The sequence below is a fragment of the Bombus pascuorum genome, chromosome 9 (assembly GCF_905332965.1).
Source record: "Bombus pascuorum chromosome 9, iyBomPasc1.1, whole genome shotgun sequence".
Lineage (NCBI taxonomy): Eukaryota > Metazoa > Arthropoda > Insecta > Hymenoptera > Apidae > Bombus > Bombus pascuorum.
In genome coordinates, this window is record NC_083496.1 from 4,608,576 (window position 1) to 4,633,622 (window position 25,047).

General features: G+C 33.9%; 3 protein-coding genes across 27 annotated transcripts in view; 1 reads left to right on the forward strand and 2 right to left on the reverse strand.

The window, feature by feature from the left end:
- The window catches only part of LOC132910906 (mucin-5AC-like), a 44,852-nt gene extending 43,978 nt beyond the window's left edge, over positions 1–874 (reverse strand). For 3 of the 16 annotated variants that reach the window (XM_060967067.1, XM_060967070.1, XM_060967066.1), the window contains exon 1: positions 518–873. In XM_060967067.1, the coding sequence (XP_060823050.1) occupies positions 518–646 (129 nt within the window). In that variant the 5' untranslated portion in view covers positions 647–873. Of the gene's footprint in view, positions 1–517 lie in introns of all 16 variants that reach the window. The other 13 variants (XM_060967079.1, XM_060967078.1, XM_060967076.1 and 10 more) reach the window with 8 other exon arrangements.
- An 832-nt stretch (positions 875–1,706) lies between these two features.
- Positions 1,707–15,405, forward strand: LOC132910911 (F-BAR domain only protein 2). Of its 9 annotated transcripts, XM_060967099.1 has the most exons (15): positions 1,707–1,988; positions 3,467–3,778; positions 4,274–4,531; positions 4,616–4,811; positions 4,880–5,200; positions 6,046–6,159; positions 6,881–6,931; positions 9,232–9,331; positions 9,725–9,986; positions 10,083–10,132; positions 10,205–10,347; positions 10,492–10,972; positions 11,046–11,262; positions 11,336–11,684; positions 11,839–15,405. In XM_060967099.1, exons 1-15 carry the CDS (start codon positions 1,959–1,961, stop codon positions 11,907–11,909), a joined length of 2,955 nt encoding a protein of 984 aa, XP_060823082.1. In that variant the 5' UTR covers positions 1,707–1,958; the 3' UTR covers positions 11,910–15,405. The 9 variants fall into 9 exon arrangements, with proteins under 9 accessions (XP_060823082.1, XP_060823078.1, XP_060823079.1 ...); XM_060967095.1 differs by having other exon boundaries at positions 10,083–10,347; XM_060967096.1 differs by having other exon boundaries at positions 9,232–9,322; positions 10,083–10,347.
- LOC132910915 (prolyl 3-hydroxylase 1-like) lies at positions 14,837–23,697 on the reverse strand. Of its 2 annotated transcripts, XM_060967108.1 has the most exons (12): positions 23,573–23,697; positions 20,775–21,224; positions 20,212–20,476; positions 19,262–19,586; positions 19,063–19,188; positions 18,283–18,419; positions 18,023–18,178; positions 17,378–17,617; positions 17,180–17,275; positions 16,953–17,106; positions 16,303–16,720; positions 14,837–16,225 (listed from the first exon to the last, which is right to left on the reverse strand). In XM_060967108.1, exons 2-12 carry the CDS (start codon positions 21,005–21,007, stop codon positions 16,153–16,155), a joined length of 2,223 nt encoding a protein of 740 aa, XP_060823091.1. In that variant the 5' UTR covers positions 21,008–21,224; positions 23,573–23,697; the 3' UTR covers positions 14,837–16,152. The 2 variants fall into 2 exon arrangements, with proteins under 2 accessions (XP_060823091.1, XP_060823092.1); XM_060967109.1 differs by lacking the exon at positions 14,837–16,225 and having other exon boundaries at positions 16,547–16,720; positions 16,879–17,106; positions 23,573–23,695.
- Between the last annotated feature and the right edge of the window lie 1,350 nt (positions 23,698–25,047).

Consider the following 25,047-nt stretch of genomic DNA (forward strand, 5'->3'; position numbering starts at 1 on the left):
TTTATCGCATCCATAGAAGAGAAAAATCCGAATATCGCGCGTATAAGTTTGAAGAACGCCAGGGAAATATGTAAATTACTCGATCGTTTCGGCTTGGCATTAAATCACAGGAGGAACTTGAAATGAAAATTGCATCGTGACCGGCACCAAAGCATGCTCGTACCGATCGATCGTTGCAACTTGCAACTCATAACACTTCGACCATGCATCAGTAAAGGTGAACAAACTCTACGTGTTTCGACTCGAGACAGCTACGCCACATAACCTACTCTACCATTGCGACTTTTCCAATTTTACGTTTATATTTCGTTCGTAGAGATAAACAAAATATAGTAGAAAGAAGTATAATCGAACGTCGAAATTAATTGTAATACTTGCAAGGGTTCGATCGTATTCGTATCGAGATTTAGCGTAGGTACGAAATATTTCATATCGAAGACGCTCGTGTCGCTCCCGACTCGATCGCAATATGGCCGTTCATTTCGCAAGGAATTAACGTTTCGTTTCGCTCACTCACCAGATATTGCTTGCAATGTCTTTTATGCTTAACGGTGCAGCGTTTCTTCTTTTTGGAGGCACCCGTGGTCAAACCGTTTCCGGGCTTTTCTTTATGAGGCGTCGACAGGTTTCCCTTGTTCGCGGGCATCGCCGTAATCTTCGAGTCCACGGAAATTGGGTCGTTTTACCTGCCGACGACCGCCGAGAACAGATCCACCGTTCGGTCCACCGACGAAAGTGATTGATAATGCTCGAAACTTCTCTCTTCTCCGTATATAGGATGCACACGTGAGCGATAGTACATGTGTACGTATAGCTACTGGATATGCGCAAGGACACCGGACTACCCTGAGCTGATTATTCGAGGCCACGCCTCCCGTCTTCCGACCTTACATCGTAACAACCGCCCCTTTCGAATTTTCGAAATTCACCTACAACCTGTTATCTTCAATGCCTTTTTTTTATTCGTTACACCCTAATCAATCATCGAATTTGATGTCGTGGTTATTTCACGCGATCGCGAGCGCCCGATGTTAAAGCGTCTTTTGAAAATAATAAAATTTAAAAAAAAATGTGGGGGATGTTTGTTAGATACCAAAAAAATGCTCGGCCCTGGACATTTAGTAGCGCCGCTGTTCGAAAGTGGTAAATCACTTAACTACGTGATACGAATGGTTTTAAACAAGGATGAAAGAAATATGTACATACTTACATATGTTTAGTATTTGTTTTATGATAAGCGTCAATTAATTTCTGGTTCCACTGTCGGCAATAAACAATTGACTCTGAATTCGTTAATAACGACCTAAAAGGAAATATTATTTCTTACGTTCGCTTTTTATTTCGAGAATTGTATCAGAATCTCTCGAAATGTTTATAATTCAGCTCATAGTGATAATTATTTTTAATTTATATTACATGAAAGCTAAAAATAAAATCTCTGTTAAAAGTAATTGTTTTGCAATACTTGAAAGGAAGCAAAAGATACGAAATTTCAATCGGAATACGATCGTTGTGCAATTATGTACCAACACTGAACTGTAAATTGTGATTTTTTTGACAATAATACACAGTGCTAAATGCGGAGGAAGAAAGTACTTTTACCGACTGTTTTGGTTTTAGTTACTAGCTTTGCCTGTATGTGGTAAGGTGACGCTGTACGGTATTTATCAAAAGGAGAGAAGGGAGACGAATAACGTGCAACGAAGATAGTTGAAATAAGTTGACCTGTGTCTCCGCGGTCGAGCGCGCTCGTTCTGCTCGAAACGTTCGAGCACGAAACGTTACGTTAGTTTGTCGTAAATTGAGTTACGTCTCGTCGTATCTGTCGTACGGTTCGGATATTGCATCGTGTAGTCCTCAGTGTGTGCATGTGTGTGTGTCAATGATTCGTTATTAACGGTGCAGTTCGGCCTGATATATCAGAAGATAAATTATGATGGTCTGATCGCGGTTCCAACATGACTGTGGATTTCGCCGACTACTTTTGGGTGAGTGTCTTTTCGCTTGTTATCCCAGAATGTCATCCTCGTTAGATTTAGGTTAGGTACGGAGAGAAACCCTTTTCCTTTCCCTTTTTGTCTTACTCTGCGTAAGAAGTCTTAACAAACTCTTCTCGTGACTGTCCCTACGTCACGCTACCGTAACATTTTTTTGTTTTCGTCTAAATATTATCGTGTTTCACCTAATGAAATCTTCTTTTCTGTCTTTCTTCCACCGTACTATAATCATCCTCGTTCTTCTCTTTTTCTCTTTTACGCGGTACGTTTGTCTTTATACTTTTCCGCGAATACAAGGTTATTCATTTCACCTCCTTGTCATTTCGTTTTCCTATGACCTATGGAAAAATGATCGCACATTGACATATGTATTGCGTTTTCTATGCATGTTTATAGTTTAAGAACAAAAGAAAGTGACATTGTTAGGTTTGTTTAAAAGTTCCAAGATCTTTTGTCATAACTTGTATTATTAATTATATTTTCCTATTGTATAGTTTTACATATTTCGATATAAATTTTGTATATTTTTCTTTTAAGATAATTGCAACACAGATCTCTACTAAATGAAAAATTTCTCTTTCTAGACAAGAATTACTGAAAATTTTGAATTTTTTCTATGCTTTAACAAATTTTAACGACATAAAGACTTAAATATTTATTATAACTTTGTGTTAACGGCTTTAGTTTCATAAATTTTTTTGGAGGATTTGACATTGTTTTCCTGACAGAAGCATGGTACAGATAAGATAGCTACCACTTCCTTTCATTTCCCTTAAAATTTTATCTATTGAAGATTATTATATGTAGGATATAATTATTATGACTCAAATATCAAATTTTATAAAAAGAGGCTATAATGATTCATTTATTTTTTATGGAGCCAATTTTTTATTATAGTATTTAAGAATTTATAAAATAAAAAGGATTTTTATTAATCTTGCCTCCTTCGCTTATCTTCTATTGAAAAATATTGCAAAATCTATAGAAAAAGATTTATAGTTTATTAATTAACTAAAACAAAATTTTGTAAATTTTGTTATTCTGTACTAATAAAATTTGCAATAAAAATTTATGCCATGTGTCATGAGTGACAAGTAATATGTACAATAGGATGATAAGAGTAATAATATGTAATGACAGCTTATTGTAGCGACGTTACTCAAGTGTTCTACTCTGTGTGAGTTTACAGCATGATCAGGGTTCAAGTGTTAAGTGGCTAAGTGGTCTTAAGTATAGCTTTAGTATATGTCTTTTAGGCATGATACTTTAATTGCAAATGAAATATATTTTCTATTAATAAAAAAATCCTGATCCTAGTAACATACCAGTAAATAGTTCTCAAGCATTTATTAATATGTATTAGAAGTAAGAAATGCAAGTGTGTTGATATGTAGTATAATACAATGTGAATACACTGTAAAGGGGATTGAAAATATTTAGACAAAAAGAACGTTTTTCTGTAATTCAAGGGCGAAAAGAATAATGGATATGACGTGTTATATCATAACATGAAGCATGGTGCAGTTGCAAGCAAGGAGTTGGCTGATTTTCTGAAAGAACGATCAACCATAGAAGAAAATAATTATAAGGTTCTGAGTAAACTAGCTAAACAAGCTGGCAGTAGCAGTAGTACACAAGGAACATTTGCACCTGTTTGGGCTGCCTTAAGAGGAGCAGCAGAAAAACTTGCTGGTTTGCACTTGCAAATGGCCCAAAGGGTCACTGAACTAATAAAAGATGTATCAAAATATACAGATGAATTACATAAGAAACACAAGGCTGTATGTAACTTTCTCTTAATTTTCTTATATAGAGATAAGTCAGAGTTTTAGATATTTTCTTCAAATAATTGTTTATGTAGAATGTGTTAAAATTGCTAAGACTATTTAGTAAGTAATATAGTATGGATTATTCTAGTAATACATAGAAAAGATATTTACAATAAATTTTATTGTTTTATATTAATAATTAAAGCTTCTTTTATGTTGCAACATGTTTTTTTATTTGTTGCACTTATTGTAACTATTTATCATATTGAAGTATGAATCATTTTGTATATTTTGTACCCTATCAGTATCCGCCCACAGTCGGGTCACTAGGTTCTCTCAGACAGTAGTGTTTGTAAAGATATAAAGATAATGCTTATCAAATAACACTGATAAGCAATTATTTGAAATAGCCAATTAATTAACATATTACTTTGTAGTTGATTTTGATGCTTGGTTATATTTACATTGTAAAAAAACATATATGTAAACGAAACAAATAATATATAGGTAAAAGAAGAAGAGTCATCTACCTTGGAAGTTGTGCAAAGTATACAGAATATCACTGCAACATTACATAAGGCAAAAGACATGCGTATGCAAAAGGGTCTTGAATTGGAAAAATTGCGGAAAGACAATGCCAGCCAAAAAGAATTAGAAAAAGCAGAAATGAAATTTAAAAAAGCACAGGACGATTATAAAACTCTGGTTGATAAATATATGGGCATAAGAAATGATTTTCAAACCAAAATGACTCAAACATGCAGGGTACTTTTCTAACTTATCACTCTTAAATGAAATTTTCTATGAAAATTGGCATAATACTAATGAATCTATTCTTTCCTTATTAAGCGATTCCAATATGTAGAGGAGACACACTTAAAACATATGAAGGAATTTTTAAACATCTATGCTGATGTTTTGCAGTCAAATCATGAACAAGTTGGTCAAGTTCATATTGATTTTAAACGGCAATGTTCAGACATGACAGTGGACAAATTATTAGAGCAATTTGTACAAAGCAAATATACAGGTTTTGAGAAACCAGGTAAAAATCTTTGTAATATATGGACAGAGTTTAGTATTTAGTACATAAATCATTTTCTCATAAATCAGGTACATTCGAATATGAAGAGGTCGTAACAGGTTTAGGAGAAATGACCAGTCATTCTCAGTTGGAAAGCAATATTGAGACACCTAAGGAAACATCAAAAGGAGCTAATGGAGAAACAGGCGTTGCTGGTAACATTCACAGTTCAAAAAACGATCGGGGATTAAAAGGGGAGGGTTGTCAGGTGGATGAGGAAAAGGGGACGGTACAAGAAAAAACAAATGAAAATCTGAATGAAAGAGACAGAGAATTGTCACATGCACAAGCCACCAAGGCTTCCCGGCGTACTACCTCGCTACTCAACCTGTTCATGTCCAACTCCCAGGGTAGGTTCTTAAAGTTGAATAGAATGTACGAAATCTCATTCTATTTTAATTGCAATAGTTTTTATCTACCTTGATGTAATGTAACTTTTGGTTATTATTACAAAGTATCATACTTTAACATAATCAGTATCAATTATAACAAATTTTATGACTAATAAAATTGTTAAAATTTAAGGCCATTTAAAATTACGTGAAATTGATTTTTCCATTTACACATTACGTCTTGGTAGATGTGTTTTGCAGTTTTTTATTTATCACATCAATACTATTTTATTATTTTATTCACATACATACACTTGATCAATTTATTTTTTAGCACTGAATCACAAATTTAATTAATCTAGGCATATGCGAGACAACTTTATTGACTTATGCTTATGTGGTTGTGTTACAATGCTTGCGCGTTATAATCTAACAATAGGTGGAGGATGACATTGCAAGTTATCATGTATTCCAGGGGGTTTATAAATGTATTTTTTTTCTTTTTCTTTAATATAGATATTGAATTTATAAGTGGATGAATTTACTAATTATAATTGAGCTAAATTAATAATTAAATTAATTATTAATTAAAAGTAACTTATAATTAGAATGTAATCAATACTTATTTCACTTTATATACTTATAGTTTTTATTACAAGATTATCAAGTTCTTTTTAATACAAATCTGATGATAAAATGATATCACTTAAAATAACATCCCTCTGGAGTGCTATTGATGCCACTGAAAGTGCATAGTGTAATTAAATTTTAATAGATATAAGTATGAAAATAGCAAGATGAAGAAAAAAGGGCCATTGGAGTCACAGATCATTGAAAGATATAAGCAATGAGTGTTGTTTCAGACAAACAGAAGCAAGCAGGGTCTGGTTCGGCACCTGCAACTCCTCAGGGGAACAACCTGCCTCCTGCTGTTCCACCTCCCAGCATCTCCAGGAACCCTCTCAGAGGATCTAAATGTAACTGCTTACATTGTCATTACCTATACCCTTGCCATATCCATTACTCGCATTTTAATGTAATTACTAGACTATTGGTACTATTTTACACACCACAGTATAGGTACTGTTTTACACATACACATACAAGAGATCTGTATGAAAATATTGCTTTCTTTGGTAGCTAGATTAAAGCATTTAAGGTGAGGGTTTATCTTTAGTAAATTTCTGCAGCTTCTTATAACATTTTTTCAAAACTTTATTAAAAATTATTTAAGAAAATATCGATATTCATTAAAATTTACAAATCTTTCGAAATTTTGCTGGTGTATTCTAAATGTTTGCATCGTTACTAATTATATCTAATTGTTCTTTTTTATGAGGATTTGATCGATTTTTTTAAGCACTATTTAAATGTAATTAATTATAATGAAAATATCAAGATCCATCGTATAATTAAAATATAACTATATATAACTAAAAACTATATAAAATATAATTAAAGTATAACATAAATAAATGATTGCATTCAGTTGAAATTAACGGAGAGATATATTTGTATAGAATTTTAAGTGACCATTTTTAACGAACCACTCCTTTCACACACCTTTATCTTTATCTTGCTCTATTGGTTGTTCTCTATCTATGGTATTTGGTAACAGTTTTATTACCATAGCTCTTTCAATATAATTCTATTGTCATACAGGATATGTGGTTAAATAAAATATCTGGTGACTTACAGTGGTAACGTGTATTATGGTTCCTCCACTCTGCACTCTTTTAGATCAGCAGTGTACGTATACTAACGTTGTTCAAGCACACTAAATTAATGTTACGCGCATAGAGACATATTGTAAGATAATAACTGGAGATATACTGCTAATTCACAGATAATTAGGATACATATCTAACATTAATTTATTCTTAGCTTTGAAAGCACATTTAAAATATTTCTTCGGTCAATATAAATGGTTTTATATTTGTAGATACATCTCACACACTAAAGGGAAGAAATATTTTTTGTTCTTGTTCGACTAACACTGAAACAAGCTTGCTTAGACAATAGGCTTTAGTTCTAGAATTACATGGTAATCTAATCAGGCAACTTAATATTTTGTTTTTTTTTTCTTTTTTTTCTCCATAAAGTGTTACTTACATAAATTGTTTTTCTAACAATCTGTTATGTAAACTTATATCAAGGGGTTCTTCTATCAACACGGCTCATTGTGAAATTTTTATTTATATTTTATGCTCGCTCTTCCTTGATAAAAAAGGCATTATTAATTTAACATGGAAGTTAGAGTTAAGAAGAATTGTGCATTTTGGAAAGTTTCTGAAATTGAAACTACCTATGGTGTATTAATAAAATGGTAGCAATTCTCATGTCATACACAGTGATTCATAGATATCTCCTATTTCCTTTAAAAAAAAAACCATCAGTACCTAACGTCTCGAGGCCGATTCTTGAACGGGTCAATTTTAAATTAATTTTTGAAACTTTCTCTGTTGCCTCTATAACAAACATATGTCCTCATAGAATTAATTAAATAAAGGGAGTTGGATTTGGATAAAGTTGAAATACGAATGTGGGGTTGGCTACTGACGGGGCCTCAGGTGAGCCTCTTATGAGTCTGTTACTGCATGGCTCACTTGTAATTTGTATTTATTTTCCAAGTGCAGATATCTTTTATGATATAGCGTAATGTGATTCTGCAAGCAACCCTTTTTATATTCATTAGCCGCATCATTGTCCAATGTAGTTATTGTAAATGTTCCTTTTGTATCACGTTATCTCTTTCCCCTCTTGTACTTCTTTTTTTTTTTTCTTTATTTAATTGAATGTTCGTAATGCTAAAGTTAATACGATTAATCAATATGTACAAGGTTCAAAATTATTATATGAAGTTATCGTATCTCATTTTCGAATTCTCGTCATTTTATTCGTAATTTCGCATGTCGATAGTTAACATCTTTGCTTGCAGAACATGTGTATCGTATGCCCTACCGATTCGTAGAGAGGTGTACAAGAGATATAGAAACACGAGATGAAATTGCGTAATCTCGTATATATGGTTAACTGTTGTGAGAAAAATCGAGAAAAGAATATCCTTTCGTTAATATCGTAGGAAGTACATATGTTATTATTGTTAGAAAAACAATTTAAAAGAAGAAATTGGACTTCTGCAGATCTGTATATGATTTGATGGTGATGGTGTATGGGTTTTCTTATACCTCTGCTAATGTAACGCGCTATACTTTTTTGCTATTATCTGTATCTCCTATCTATTATTTTTAATGACTTAATGCAGCAATTAAAACTATTTTGTCGATTTTAGAATGTGCTGATATGTTTTTCTGTTGAAAGATCGATGATGTTTCATAACGAATAATAAGTTTGAAGAGAATATAAGTGTAGTCGACACAGAAATTTATGTCAGCATAATTAGAGAGAATGCTGTCAAAAAAAGCTCGTGAAAAGTGCATCTGCTACTTGTTGATCCGGTGACAATTATTTTGTTTGTCCTTGTAGATATTTAATCACGTTGCGCTATGCCTTAAACACTTGGAAAGTAAATTGATTTCTATCTGTCGTTGAATCGGAGATTTTATATTAATTTCTCGATTAATGATATTATCTTTTTCGATACAGATACGTTGACACCGCAAACGTAGTTCCTTTCTGCTTCTTACAATTAGTCTTACAATTAGTTTATAATTATTTCCTTTTACTCTGTATTAAGAAGAGTAACGCCATATTAATTAAGTTAATCAACAAAATAATTATTTGATAAAAATTGCTTCTCTCGAGAGTAACGTATTATTATTAGACTCGATCTGTGCATCTAAATGTAGCGTTTGACGCTAACTGCGATTAAGGTACAATTTATTTTTCATAATAATAAACGAGTTTCCTTGATTCTTATATACTATAGAGAAGAGAATAATTTTTATCGTTTTTTAATAATGTAATAGTTAGAAGTTAGAAATACTACATGTCATTGTAAGAGAACTTTTGATATCGAGTATTCAGATTTACTACGAAAAGTTAAGTGCTGCTTTGTTCTCTACATACCGTGTGTCCACAACCAACAGGGTTTCTTCGCAGCAGAAGAGAGAAAAGAAAGGAAAAGAAGGCGAAAAAGAAGAAGGATATTGTGGAAACGAGCAGCAACAAAGAAGAAAAGTCTGACCTGTCAGTATATGCTCATTCAGCAGATCTAGTGCACCAGAGATCAATCCCATGATCGAGCTTAAATATTTATCATTGGAGAATATTAAAACCATAATAACCAGTAACGCAAATAACATTTTTATACAAAAAGCTTGATCATAGAATTAGATCTTATGCCTACCTCCTTTATTCTTTTTTTTAATTCTTCTTTTACAATTTTTATTGGCACGTTAGTACCGCTAAAGCACAATGACGTAACGTAAAATAACGCACGATTATTAATAATTTAGTTTCTGATACGTAAAATAAAAGACAGAGAAAAGAAAGAGATTTTATCATGTGTACATGATGCACTGGGCCTGCTGGAACACTTGAGGGTATATTCTACTGAACTACGCTAATTCTATATAATAGGGAGGATAAGGATGACAGTAGAAAATCTGAAACACCGACACCGGAAGTAGACGAGGATGGTTTCTGTATTAGACCAAAAGCAGAGCCGTGGGAGAATGAGAAAGGATTTTATTCTAGCTCAGATACCGATTCAGAGGATGAGAGGGAACGAAAGATCCGAGTGGAAATAAAACCACTGAGCAACGGCGGAGCACCGATGAGCGCCAGTGTGGACGAACTCAGGGCGACTGTGGAAAATCTATCGTTATCGCCTGCACCGACGGTACGTTCTTTGCTTTCCTTCGATTTTTCTTTCTTAGGTGTTAATACTTTCAGAGGATCTTTTTTCTCCAACGATATCGTTCCAATTACGTAACAGGGACGCAGAGGATCAAATAACGATTCAGATCATCATATGAAAAGGTCTCAGTCAGTGTCACAGCAATTAGGAGGTAAGCCAAGCTCGGATTTACTTGGCCTAAACTTGTTCAATCCTAGCAGTACACCATCGAGCGCCTCAACGCCGACTGGTAGTCATCCGTACGCGCCATTGCAAAGTCCTCCGCCATTGTCTTTGTCACCGACGCCTCAACCACAGCCGCCACAATCCGCACCACCTACACATCCTCACCCACGATTCCCTGGTGAGTTTACGGGAGTCACGTCGTCACACTCTTAGCTTATCGGGGCGCTTCCTGTGTTTTGTCAAAAGTATCATGTCGTTATATATGTATACTATGGGATCTTAGGCTGTGTATAGGAAATGTAGAAGATTTCATCGTTTGCAGATGGTGATTTGTTTTCGGAAGTAGGAGACATCACTCCGGCCTTACCTCCCAAGCAATCCGCATCCTCCACTCCGACAGGATCCATCATCATTCCTAGACCTCCGTCCCGAAGAGGAGAAGGTCCTTCGCCAAGGGGTAGAAGTTCACCGGCAACTATATCCAGAGCCGATAGCGTGGCTAGCTTAGAGTTTCGTACAGCTGGTGTTGGTGTTGGCTCTTCCAGGGGCCCATCTCCGCTCACGATTGGACTCGCAGACACTATACCTTTAGCAGTTGCTTTCCATGAGATAGTACACTCTTATTTCAGAGGTACAGATGAAACACGGTGTCAGGTGAAACTCAGTGGAGATATGATGTTATCGTTCCCTGCTGGTATCGTCGCCGTGTTAGCGAATAATCCAAGCCCTGCGAAACTTACGTTTCGCGTGCGAAACAGTAATAGATTGGAAAAATTGTTCCCTAATAATCAACTTGTCAGCATGTAAGTTACGATAGGATGAAGATTGTGGTAAATAGTTCGTACGAGAATGTTCGAATATTGATATTTTCTGCAGGGATGCAACGCAGACAACTGTCGACAGTACAATTTTTGAATTCAATATGAGTGCCTTAACTACGTTGTTACGCAAACAGGCTGAACAAAATCCCTCAGCTTCGTATTTTAACGTCGACATACTCAAGTATCAAATCAAGTGCAAGGAGGGCGCAGGTTCATGCCCTTTCCAACTTGTTGCCTATTGGAAGTGTGAAACCACTCATACCGATCTTAAGGTACTTGTTGATACATAGTCGATACATTACCACAGCAATCTTTTGCTAAACAAACAATTTACGCGTGTTTCAGATTGATTATAAATATAACAGTCGTGCTATGGCTTCTCCAAGCCCACTGTTAAATCTTCACGTGGCTGCGCCTATAGACGGAGGTTTCAAGTCGCTGAATAGTAAACCTCAGGCACAGTGGTTGCAAGACACGAATCGGGTACTGTGGAAGTTCACGGAACTGTCGCAGCACAGCGAAGGTAACGGCGTAGGCTCGTTGAAAGCTCGGGTGGAACTCGCGCATGGGCCAGGAAACCAAGGAACCATATTCACACAGTTTAATTGCGAAGGGACCACATTATCTGGAGTTGAGTTCGAGCTTTTAGGCCCGGGATATAGATTAAGTTTAGTAAAGCGTAGATTCGTATCTGGTGAGTGATTTACTTTCTATATTTTTTCCTCTATTTATATCTATTTGTTTCTCTACATTCTTTAGTTACAATACCGCCCTTACACACGCGATGTTCTTACAAGTTAACAATGTATATAAATTACATTACGAGAACAGTTTCTGTGTACTTTCAGGAAAGTATATTTGCGATGGAGATTCCGACTCACGAAGTAGATACGCTGCTCCACCATCCAATGTGGATTGACGACTTCCAGAATGGGCGCCTCAATGGGAGAGCCTGCCCATTTAATATTGGCACTTGCTTGTTCATTCACTGCCCATACCACGACTAATGTTCGTTCAAATTCGAAATCGGCGTGGGGAAGCCTGTTGGATACCAAAGAACGTGTGCGATACAATAATAAGATTACATAGTAGACGAATAATTTGTACAGATGCCGTGATGCTACGTGATTTCCATATAGCAGAATGTAAAGTTTATTCGCGTTACGTGTTAAAAAAGGAAAAGAAAGGATCTTGGATACGAGAAAGCGGTAAACGAAGATCACATAAATTCGTACCCTTCGTAAATTAAGATGAGTATGGTACGATATATATGATCCTAGGTGAAGAAAATATTTGGACAGAAATGTAATGAAAAACATAGTTGGACTTCGTAAGTCACTCGCTACCTGATGAATAGCGTTCTGTGTTTTATAACTTGTATATTTTTCAATTTTTCTATATATTCTCGATTAGATTGTACTATTTTAGTAAAGTTTGTACGTGATGCGTAAACGAGGTGTAACTACGACGACGATGATGACGATAACGACAGCAGAAAAAACGTTTAAAACGTCGAAGAGTAAGTAGACCTTTCTCGCATAAAACCTTTGGTGTCCAGCATATTTTTCACCACGATATTCTCGCCATATTATTGTGTGTATATATATATATATATATATATTATATGTATATATATACACATATATATAATCAAAATACATACGTTATGACTTTTTTTACCTAACAGCACGGAAAAGCTCTAGAAAAGATCATCAAACAGTACAATGTTCTTAATCTATTGTTAAATTTTGCGTTAATTTTAATGTAATTATTATATATCGCTATCTTATCGTTAAGAAGTTTTGAAAGAAATGTAAAGATTCTGTAACACCAATTAACTTCGTGTCTGTATATTAGCGTTTCTATTTTATATGGAGACTCTATATTTACTTTTTAAATTTTTCGTTGTAGTCCTGTGGTATACGTTTTCAGATCTATTTTTACCGATATCCGTGGAATTTTTGAAAAAATGTTTGGTTACACGTATATTTAAAAAATTAATGATTCCCAAAATGAAATCGTGTTCTTTGTTTTACAACACATTCAACTTTATTACGCAGCGATTCCTACGTACGTTAACGCTGGTAAAGAAAAAAAGAAAAGAAAAAAAAGAATTGCAACGTAGTTTTGCTTTATTTATGAACAAAGAAAATAGCGAGGACATTAAGAACAAAATGTTCGATAGATTAGTAATAGTTTATACGTATACTAAGTGAAATTGGCAAGTAATGAAAAAGAAATGCTTTATTAAAATGATTAAACATACGATTTTAATATTATAATAAAGAAATTAGTTGCGCGATTTACGATTAATTTTTTAGATCTTATGAAATTTTCGAAGAATTGCAAGTTAAATTTCATGGTAATTCCACAGTGATCGTTTCATTCTTTCCATTATCGCAAAAATAATTCTATATTTTTTCTATAATTATCATTAAACATTTCCTATATTTATTATTTTAAAACGAAAATTACTACGTTAACTTTTAATGTGAATCGACTGTATCCTATCGTTTTCTTGATTTTCCTTATTCTTTCATTTTCAGTATTGTTTGCGATGATTTTGCGATATATTCATAAAGCGAATCTCGACCGTTTTTAGAGACAGTCCATCTCGTTTAACAGTTACATGTGCATACATACCGCCTGTATGTATATGTATATGTGTATATAAAAACGAAGTAATAACTTTAAGAATAAGTCTGAAAAAATCGAATTCGAATATTATTATATAGTCCAGCACACACGATGCTTCCTTTTGTGCGAGTTTAGATTATCGGCAACAAGTTGGCATCTGAATACCATGTATCCTCGTGCATAGTTCACATAATGTAAAATATTTTTTTTACTTTTTCCAAGTAAGTATAGAAGTAAGTTATAACGTATTTTTCAATTTTTTATTGATATTTTAGCAAAGTTATTAGATTTTATGAAAAATATCTTGTTTATTTTTTTTTCGAATGTTATATTTATAACCTCCGATAAAAATGACAAATTCAGTTAACATACTCAAAGATATAGATTGTTTAATTTTGATCTATGCACGAGTTGCAGTGATACTTGTTGCAAGGTATTCGTTACCTGGCTCTAAAAGTGCATTATCCTTTAAGCTATGAAGTAATTCGTAGAAAAAGTGCGAACTGCTATGTTTGGTTATTGAATGACAAGCACGGTAAACTTTTTTATAGCTATCATTCATTTGAAAAATACATTGTAAGATGATTTTATATTTTAAGAAAACTATTTAGCGTTTAACCGCGAAGCTCCACGTCTATTTTACGAATTTATATTTCATTTTGTTATTATTATAGTAATGATTACTATTATTATCATATACTCATACGAAAAAAGAAAACAAAGAAAAGGTCTACGAAGAGCAATATAAAGAAACCATCTAAGTAATGCGATAAAATTGGTGACCACTCCATTCGATGTTGTTTAATACTTAACAAATATGTTGATATGTTTCTTTTAGTAAAGTTTTTACATCGATTGATCCTATTCTGAAAGCATTTGATCGGAAAAAGTTGTTTGGAAATGTTTGATTATGTACATCGACGATTTTGAAGATTAAATATCTATCTTCGGTACATGGTTGGGCATGATAATGTTTAAAAAGAAAAAAAAGATAAATAAGGACGAAGAAAAAAAGAAAAGAGCATACGATTATTATGGAGTGGTTCCTGCAAAAAATCGACTGAGCTCTTCTGTGATACGCAGATGTCACTATAATTTCGTAATAAATGTTTGTAACGAAACATAATTAATGTTAGTATGATCGCGTTCACTTTCTTCCTGACTGAATTCCCGAACAAAGAACTGACGGTGTTTAAAAAGAAAACGTGGTTCAACTACGGCTTTTGATCACCCTTTGATATCATTACGGTCGGGTATAAGTTTTTTCGATTCCTATGCGTACGATTACGCAGAAATAAAACATATGATTAGATTTTATGCGACTCGCTTTTTACGTATTATTGTAATAATGACGAGAAATACAATTTTATTAAATTCTGATAAATAAAATGACATACACACACACACACACACACGAAAGAAACATTCAACAAACACGCGCATTTTGTGTTGGAATTGACACGCATACAAAAAAACAAAGGCAGTCGTGTGTACAGGACTTAAAGTCATGTGTGAGAGAAAGGGAGCATGGAAAAGAAATGAAAGGAAGAGAAAGAGAGAGAGAGAGAGAAATGCGTTAAAAGATAGGATTGCAATGCAATTGCATATACATAATAAACTCTTATACATAGTATAAATACGAACAAGAAGATAAATTAATACGATATACATGTTACATGATACATAGAATGGTTATGTAAGCCTGTTGACATGTAATGTCTATGTTCTAATAAAGATTAGGATATTTTATATATAAATAAACCATCAATTGCGTATGTGTGCCGTGACTATAGACATCCTTCGTGTCAATACACATATTGACGTTTCATTTCTAATGTATAAAATCGTCGATATAATATGTTTAACAGAGACGAGAAAGTTTGATAAAAAGGATTAATGATACTTTGTACGCTTAGAACAAAAAAGAAAAAAAGGAAATGAAATGGTATGAATGACTCAAAAGAGAAATTGCGAGTAACCCAAGATACATAAAGATGAAAAAAAATATAACACCAAGTGGAGTACATCGAGTGTTACAAATTGATTTCATATAATCAGTACAAAACACTTGTATAGATCTCTTGCAAGTTCTATGCCATCCCTATTATAAAATAAATTTCACGTATTATATATATAATGTATATATAATGTAATGTAAAAATAACTTGCTCGGAATTTATATAAGCAATCATACTAATTTTAAGCAATTTAACGTCGACATTTTATTCGAAAAAGCCAACTGTTCGATACTGATAAGGTACATAATTTCAATAGGCGACTCCGTTATAAGTACAGAGAAACTGAGAATTTATAATTAATTTATAATTCAACGTATGTTTACTAGGATTCACTGTTTTTGTTAATGACTATCGATGCATCTTCTCAGGTCCCAGTTTGGATATTAGGTCAGATTTTACTAACCATAAAAATACATATATTACTCTTTTAAATTATTCTTCTCCTGTAGAACTTCTGAAATTGTAGCAAAATATCGTCGCTATCTATCACAACCATTCATACTTCTCTTATAGAGAACTTTTTAAAAAATGTTTCAGCAATTCATCGCTGTGCATATACTGGATAAGCATATCTTCGTACCTGAAGATCAAAGAAAGATTTTAAGACAATAAGTTACTTAATGTCTTAATACTTAAAGCATCGAATATATTATTTACTTCGGAGGCACTTGGACGTCCTTTCCCTCAAAAGGTCCTACTCGTTGAACTCTTTTCAAGATTGCCGATGCTAATACTCTCTCGTACTCGAGATATTTCTTGTCCTGAGTGAACCATAGCGCCAAAGCGCATCTCTTACCCCGTAAAATACCACGAACTCCATGGAGATTTTCTTTACCAGCGGAAAAGGCGACAATTCGTCCGCAACGTGGTGAAACAACGTTATCCATCGTTCGAATAACGCGATCTTCGGTGAAAAAGAATTCACCACCTTGAAAATCATCATTCAGATACAAAATCGCAGAGTAGTCTCTCCAAACATAAGCTGGACTCTCGCGAAGACAGACATCTCTACCCTTCAACAGACAATTATCCGCGTGAACTTGATGACTCAGGTCGTCTCGATCCACCGGCGAATCTAAATTAAAATGAAAATGATTTGTTGCTTTATTACGGAAAGGGTATTCGTTCTTTTCTTTCGTGTGTATATGTCTTTTCAGGTTAAAGAAAAAGGAAAAATCTGGAAGTGATTATTTAGTTATGTTTTGACTGGTCACCGTTACCCACAAGTCGTACCAAGTGAATCGGTGCAACGCGATATCGGCTGCGAAAGGAACCAGAAGCACGATGATGCATCAGGTGAAAATTACCAGGTAGAGCTGTGCGGCAGACCAAATGAGTGTAGGTGAAATACAGATGTCGATGATTTAGTCCGAAATACCTTTCCACATGGTCCCGAACTTGTTCGGTCTTTTCTAAAAGCAATTCCAGCCATTCTGGTTTTATTTGCCCAAAGTATACCATCTAGAATCAACGTCATTATCATTAATACATCGGCATATTATTGTAGCCATTATATAAAATAAGAATATTTTACCAAAGCCGCTCGCCCAACAGTTATTCCCTCAAACTTTTCATATTTTGAATGTGGACTTTTATTTTCACTGTAACCATCTCCTTCTACCGCAGTCATCTATCATTATATATATATATATATATATATACACACATTAAAATAATTGTTAATAAGATACAGACTTTGAAGAGTAAAATAGAACTTCCTAATGATACATACAGTAGCGAACTGCATCATAGATTCACACTCAGTGGAATTAAGAAAACCATCAGCGACATAACGATTTTGCCCACCAAGATCCTCCTCTTTTAAATAAATATCGTTTTTGGCCTGAAAATATCTTTTATCGTGTATTTTGTGGTCCTCGATTCGTTTCATTGAAAAATTGTTTGATAATTTCGTGTAATAAAACAACGAATAACCAGGTGGTGGATGTAGTATTGTTTTTGTATCTGATATCTGAAAAATAACCGATTAAAAGTGGAATCCTAGAAAAAATGTAATTAATCTACTAATCGCCTACATGTTTGTACAATAAACGCATGGATGCATTTTGGGTTGCATCCCATAGGCGTTTCAACGAAAATTCGAATATGAGATCTAATAGAAACGTAAGTAATTCGAATGGAAAAAGAGCTAGTTATTTGATAAAAAAAAGTATTTCTGTTTGTGAATATTTTATTATCTTTTTCTTTCAAAAGATACACAGAGGTAATCAAGAGCTTTTCTTAAAGTACAAACATGTTAGACTTTAGAAAATAACTGACCGATTTGTACGCGTAAAAGTCGAATAAGTATTTCAGTCGATTAGTTTATTAGTATCAAATATGTGTTTTCAATCTTTTTTTACATCTCGTTCTTTACCTTTCCCAGCTCTTTTTTTTCGGCATTATTCGTTTCATTGTCCTGTTTCTCTTTTTTTATCTTCTGGAATTTTTCATTTATAACTGAAAATTCATTAGAAATGTAATGCAGCAGGTTCAATTCGTATTCCTGTCTTTTTACGTAATTGATAGCGTCCTAAAAAAAATAAAAAAGGGATATAATTAATTTTGTATATGTTATTAGCATTTATTGCGTTTTGTATTTTCATATTTTTAGGTGATAAATGGTCGGATAGTCACCTCTCTCGGAGAAAAATAGTCAACTTTGACTTTTGGCTGAGCATTATAGTATTCTTTGTTTTGCAGCATCGTTTTATCCACCGGATCAAAGAGCAAGAAACTTCCTACAGCGGCACAGGCTGCTTTTAAGTTTCCCACTATAAAAACACGTAATGATACATACTAATGTAGTATAATATTTTGCAAGGCTGCCCATGGTGAGAAATAAATTGGCTCAACGAGAGATTAAGTCAGCGGCAAAAAACTAGATTAGGCAACAGCTCGGAGCTATTTCCACGGATAAACGATGTGGATCATTAAAATGGAACAGCCTAAGCACTTACACAAGATTAATCCAATTAAACCTCCTTCGAGCTATGACTAAGAGCTTCCTGAAGAGCTCTATTCACGAAATTACAATTAATTTGCCATGGTAATTGCAAAGGTGTAACATTTATAAGTTAACTATTCGTACATCAGGGTGTTATTATCGGTAAATTTTATGAATAACTAACGCATATATGTTTATACTCTTTTCTCAGAGAAAACTTTGCTACATTTTACAAACAAGATACTGGTGGCGATAAATGCGCCAGTATATATATATATATATATATATTGTTAGCTTATTTGGTACAAGGCTATGCATTTTTTAAATACGAAAAATGTACAACGTATATTATCACGGAAGTTAGAGATAGATACATGCAACTATGATTAAAATTTTGCGTTCCTAGCTTTTAAAATCCCTATTAACTTATCTTACGATCGCGTCGCATTTCGACCAGCGAGTATACTCACATTTGTAATAAGAGAACTGCAAATAATCGTAATGACTTCTGAACATGTGTCTGCGGTAATCGCCATTTATATTGTTTAACATACGCGAACACGATCGTTTGCATTTCAAACAGTACGTAAAATGATCTGAAAGAAACGGAGGGCTATTTTTAGGAAACAATAATATACCGGCTTTCTTTTATGTTCCAGATCCACTCACTTGCGATGGAGGAAGTAAATTCTGGATGCCAACCCTGGTCAAAAGGACCTTCGCAGTAAAATCTACATTCCTCCTCGGCTTCTAAGTACGATCGTAATGATGTCTCGAACAGACCGGCGGCTTCTGCATAATCTCCGTTTTCATAAGCTGAGACGCCTTTGAAGTAAACGCTGACATAAGTCGGTGTTTCTAGATTTACCACCTTCTCCTCTTCCACACCTGGCAGTGTTAAATAGCGTTTGAAAAGATTCAGATTCACCTCATGATTAGAATGTACGACTAGATAGGTAAATAGCGCGTTGGCTGCGTCTTGATATCGATGTGTCTATAAAAAATATATTTATTAAAAAATGATAACAAAAATCAGAATAGAATTTATGGAATTAAGAGATGATACAACGTATATGAAACCTTGTACTAAAACATGGGATCAGTGTGAAAAAGTTGATTAATATTGCAAAAGGCGAAAATTTATTAGAGTCATATTTCATGCAATCATGAGATCTGATTGTTTGAAGGGACATTTTATGAGACGCATATGCAATACGCTTCGGTACATTGCTACCGAACATCAGCACGATTACGTAGGCTAGGCTTTATGGTCGAGTAGACTGCTCAGAGCATTAAACTCATTATTTATCTGCTAAAAAAAGTCACTAGTGTAAGGTTTGCGAAGCCACGATTGCGTAAGTTCTCTTATTAGAATTCGCCAGCCTCTTTTATGGGATACTAAAGAAGCATCGATCCCTTGCTAAATTTAAAGAGTGAAAGCTACAATAAATCGGTTAATTTATCCCATATTTTATAATATACATTTACATAATAATATATTTGCTATTTTATAATTTTTAATATTTTTTTGCTTCTTTTAATTATCTTATGCGGCACCAAAGAAAAAAAGGATCAAATCATAAGATAATTTCTAATAGTTATTCTTTCTTTTTAGTTACCTGATAGTAGCAAATATGCAGGTATTCGTAAATACCATTGTTCAACAATTTCTGTTCAGTTTCACGTGGTAACATCTTCAGCACGTTCGAGCCAACGATCTCCCGATATTCGTTATTGCACGTTAAGAGGCACAGTGTCTCTTTGATCTTTTTTTCATAAAAGTGTAAATCCTCGATGTTTTCTGGAAAAATCGGTGGCGCACCTTCAGCTTTGATACGGCATTTTCGTCTACAATTTGTTATCATTCGCTTGTAGGCCTTGTAACTAAAAAAGTATCAAATGGAAAAAAAGAATATTGAAAAAGATATATGTGCACAGTGAAACATTTTATATTTTGTTATGTTTGCAGTTTAAAAACTGAATTTCTATCTTCTAGTAAATAGTATACGTAGAAGTATACGTATAGGATTCTCTTGTACTAATTACTAAATATTTTTCACTAACTATCTTTTTTTTTACCAACTCTTTTTATAATTATCTATAATTATAAATTAGATATAATCATAATTTTTATAATTCATAATTTATATATTATAATTCATAATTTCAATTTCAGATTTACCCATGAGAAACGGTGTTGAAGTCTTGAATGCAGCGGTCCCAGTCTTCATCCAGATAAGCGTGAACAGCATCCTCGTATATTTCGTTCAGAGTTCTATTATTTGCGAGTCTATTCTCCTCGTTCTGCTCTTCTAAATCCAGTAGCTCGTCGCTGGGGATTACGTTGCTCAAGGTGTCGTTACTACCAGCGATCGCGCCGCAGAAGAACAAGAGTATGACGAACCTCATCGTCATGGATACTGCTCTCAACCGTCCCGATTCATACTGAAGTCCCTCAAGGAGAGCTGAAAGCTGGAACTGCGAGATGTGATCCACACACGAGACATACGTAATCACCTATCCCCTCCATGTTCTCTCTAGTTTCCAAATGTAGCTGCAGTGCTGTATCGTAATCGTGAATCCTTGATCCACCGACATCTGATGCGTTTTTTACCATTTTAGGAATATCGTACTGTCAAAAGTATCCATGAATATTTTAATTTAAAAATAGAATAACAGTGGACTTGTTAATATTTTATGCGGGGTGTCTCGGTTTAATGAGATCACATAAATATCTGCCTTATGTACGGTTGTACGACAAGCTTCTCCGGACAAGGTTGAGGTATTTCAGGGGGCACATGTATCGGTGGGAAGAATTTTTTCTGAAGATAATTTTTCGTCAAATTGTAACGTTTTAAATGAAATTCTATATTTTATTATTCGTCGATCGACGCGTTTTCTTGTTCTACGCGTTTGCTTGTGCCTGAAACGGTTAGTTTAAAAGATATTTTAACCTTAATTTCGTAACACTTGCCGTCTGGAAGACAAGGAAAGTACATAAGTGCCTTAATACTTTTGTACAGGGAATAAAAAGTTACATCCACTGATGTAAAAAATATATAGAGTTTTATTAAGAAACATATCAATGACTTTGAGGTCTCTTAAAAAAATGAACTTGAGAAAAAATTCTTTCTCAGCTTTAGATTGAAATACTTCAATTTTGTCCTGACAAGTTCCTTCATAAATAAGGCAGATATTTAGGTGATCTCTCTAATGTCGAAGATTTTTAGTATAGATCTTAAGTATTATAACCTTCTTAAGCATAAGATAATAGAAATCCTTCGTAGAGCGTCAAAGGAGGCGGAGGATTTAGTAAATAAGATATCGAAATATTTATTAAAGATAAATAGCTATATTTAGTGATATTTCTGCTGACTTCTCCTATTGTATTAAATAAAAAAGCGCCAAGCGATATCACGTTATGAAGATTGATTTAACAATCACACGTCGAATATACATTCCGTTATGAATCAATTTCAAAATGGTTAATAAATATTTTGCTATTTTTTTTTTTGCAAATGATGCAAATTATTAGAATGTCATAAATCACTCTTTCACGTTCAACTTAAACGATTAACAATAAAGTGCATTAAAACTTGCAAACGTTTCTATAAAAAAAATTAACATAAATTCAGATTTAAAAAGGTATATACGAAGAATATTAGAATGAGAATTGAGCAACGTTAATGCTTCGCTAAAAATTGTGAAACTCTAAGAGAAGCTAAAGAAATATGTATTTCATGATATAGTATTTCAGAGTGTAAGAATTTGCTCGAGTTCTTTAACTTTGAACGGTAATATTAAAAAAATAAATAAATAAATAAAAAGAAAGAAAAAAACGCCATAGTTGGAAGACACTGACACAAAAGGATGATACCAAAAAAACGTCTCCCAGGTACGTTCACACTTGACCTACTTCAATTTTAATCTTTCTTTCTGTTCGAACGTTAGTTTGGATCGCACGCTCGATATCACAATATGAATAGAATCGGAAAGAGAAACAACAAAGCGTGTAATAAGAAACGAAACTGTATTTCATCTGGAGAGTGTGTAATATAATTATCAAACGTTCATCAAGTTCGCTAATAAACATTCTCATGGAGAATATCCGTTTGCTTATCACAAAGAAAAAGAACAACGAAATCTATAGAAGATCTTAAAAATGAAGAAGTAAGTTATCAGAATTCGAATATTGATCGCAAAGCGTCGCTCTCCTGTGCTTTCTTTGTTCTAAAATTATTTGATCATCGTTGATTAAAATTGAACTGTTTCCAGACGAATATATGATGTCGTTTTATATGTAGAAATATTCGTCGTTATTATTTTTACGCAGTTACAACATTTTTTACCCTCGTGAAACAGGAAGGAAAAACGCGTACTAAGAAGCGACATCCTTGAAGCTGTTTCGAGTTTTCCACTTTTCTGTTAACAAATTGAGAAATTTTAAGGATTCATCGCTTGAAGGATACAACAACGCTTGGCGTCAGCAAAGAATCATTTTTAACGCTTGCTTGCCTCGTAAAACAACTCTCAACAAATTCATGAAATCCCTGCAGCGATCACAATCCGTATAAATATAACGAAGCAATGTTCAACAAAGAAAGCATTGATCGTCTCGTGCTGTACATCACTTAGATCGCATACAATACGTAGAAAAATCTCTTCTCAAAAATTTCTCTTTTACATTTTCAAATAGAACTTATGACGGATCAATTAGCAGTTATTGCAACTTTCGAATTTCTAGCTCGTCCATTTATGATTTGTTCTTAGAATTAAGGACCGGAGTTGCTCCTGCCTATTGACCCATCGCAGAACGCTAATTAGTATCGCTTACTCGTCTACGTGCAGAACGAGAATGAAAATAATCTATAAAGCAAAAATGATAAAAACAACAACGATCGTGGCTCTTCTACGCTTCTACAAAGAATAATAGTCATATTATACGTCTACTATAATAATAATAGATTAATAATATCTCACCATCGAAATCTTAGGGACGATTGTTTCTTATTCCTTCGTTTCCTCGAATTTGTTCTGAATTCTAGAATCCGTGCCGAATATACATTTCCGTTTTTAAAAAAAGATTTAACATCGTACGAAATGTCCGGAGAAAAACATTCAACATTTCCCTGGAGCTTCCTTGTCTCTGATCACGACACATTTGTATTTTTATTCATTTTAATTTTCTTATTCTTAATTTCTCTTAATCTGATTAGCCTCATAGAGCAGCGAATTCGTCGGATTCGAAAAAACGCCCAAGCTGTCTCGAAATTCTTGGGAAACGCAATACGACTACCGGACTCTTAACTAAGACGACATCAACGCTATAACATCGACCATATATCAACCATACGTTAAGCAGAGGAAAGGGGACACGGATAAAGAGGAGAGGTGCAATAATGGCTGTCTGAAAAAGTTTTAGTAACGATGCAGAAGATTATGCGATCGTCGAATAATCGACACGCGAGTTTTTTCTTATCAAGCTTCAAGATTAATCGTGATGCTTCACCTGACTTCGAAGAGTCATTTCGTAAACGGATACAAAAATCGAACAGAGCCAAAGTACTTTGCATATCAAATAATTTAATATGGAGTAAACGATATGCCAATAATCTCGGTTAGAATTTGTCGCGAATACTTGTTAACGAAAAGTTCTGTAGGAAGGTATGTGCAAAGATAATGACAATGGTACTCGAAACTGTGCCTCGTAACGTTGCTTACTTCTCTAAAGCCAGTTTTTCCTTAAGTATTTCCTTATCGTCTATCTTTATATTTAAAACGGTGTACAATACATAACGCAATATGAGCTCATACTTTACTCGTAAATGATCAATATCGCGTGGCTATGTTATTTCACCATTCCTTGTTGCTCTAGCTAATAGACGAGAAACACAAATATATTTCATTTTCTTGGAGAGAAAGAAAAAGGAAAGAAATATATAACACAATTGCTCAGTTTATCATTAATACGATGATCATGGATATGTTTAAAAATCTATAAGAGCAAACTGTAACTTTTTATGGCTGAGACACACATACGTTATATGTATATATATACCGTGTTGCTCCTTATGGCAATGTTTCCTTTTCCGTACAATAAGCAAGCTTTCGTGAGGAAAGCGCCGATAAACGCGGTAAACAACTTATAAAAACCAAAGACTACAGCCTGTCTCACTCACCATTTCTTTTCTTTTTTCACAATTAAAACATACGCTTCTGCCGTTAACATAACAATACATAATTTTTTATATACAGAATAAATTAACGCATACCTAATACTAAAAAAATGATTACATTGCGTCTCAGAGGACCAAGTCTGTCCTTCGAAACATTCACAACTTTTATTCTTCTTTTATCACTAAAGAACTTTCAAGATGCTTCCAATGCGATATGTTCGCTACTTCGTGTTTTTTAATGCTATGTTTCTCTTTCTTGTTTCTTTTTTGTTATTTCTT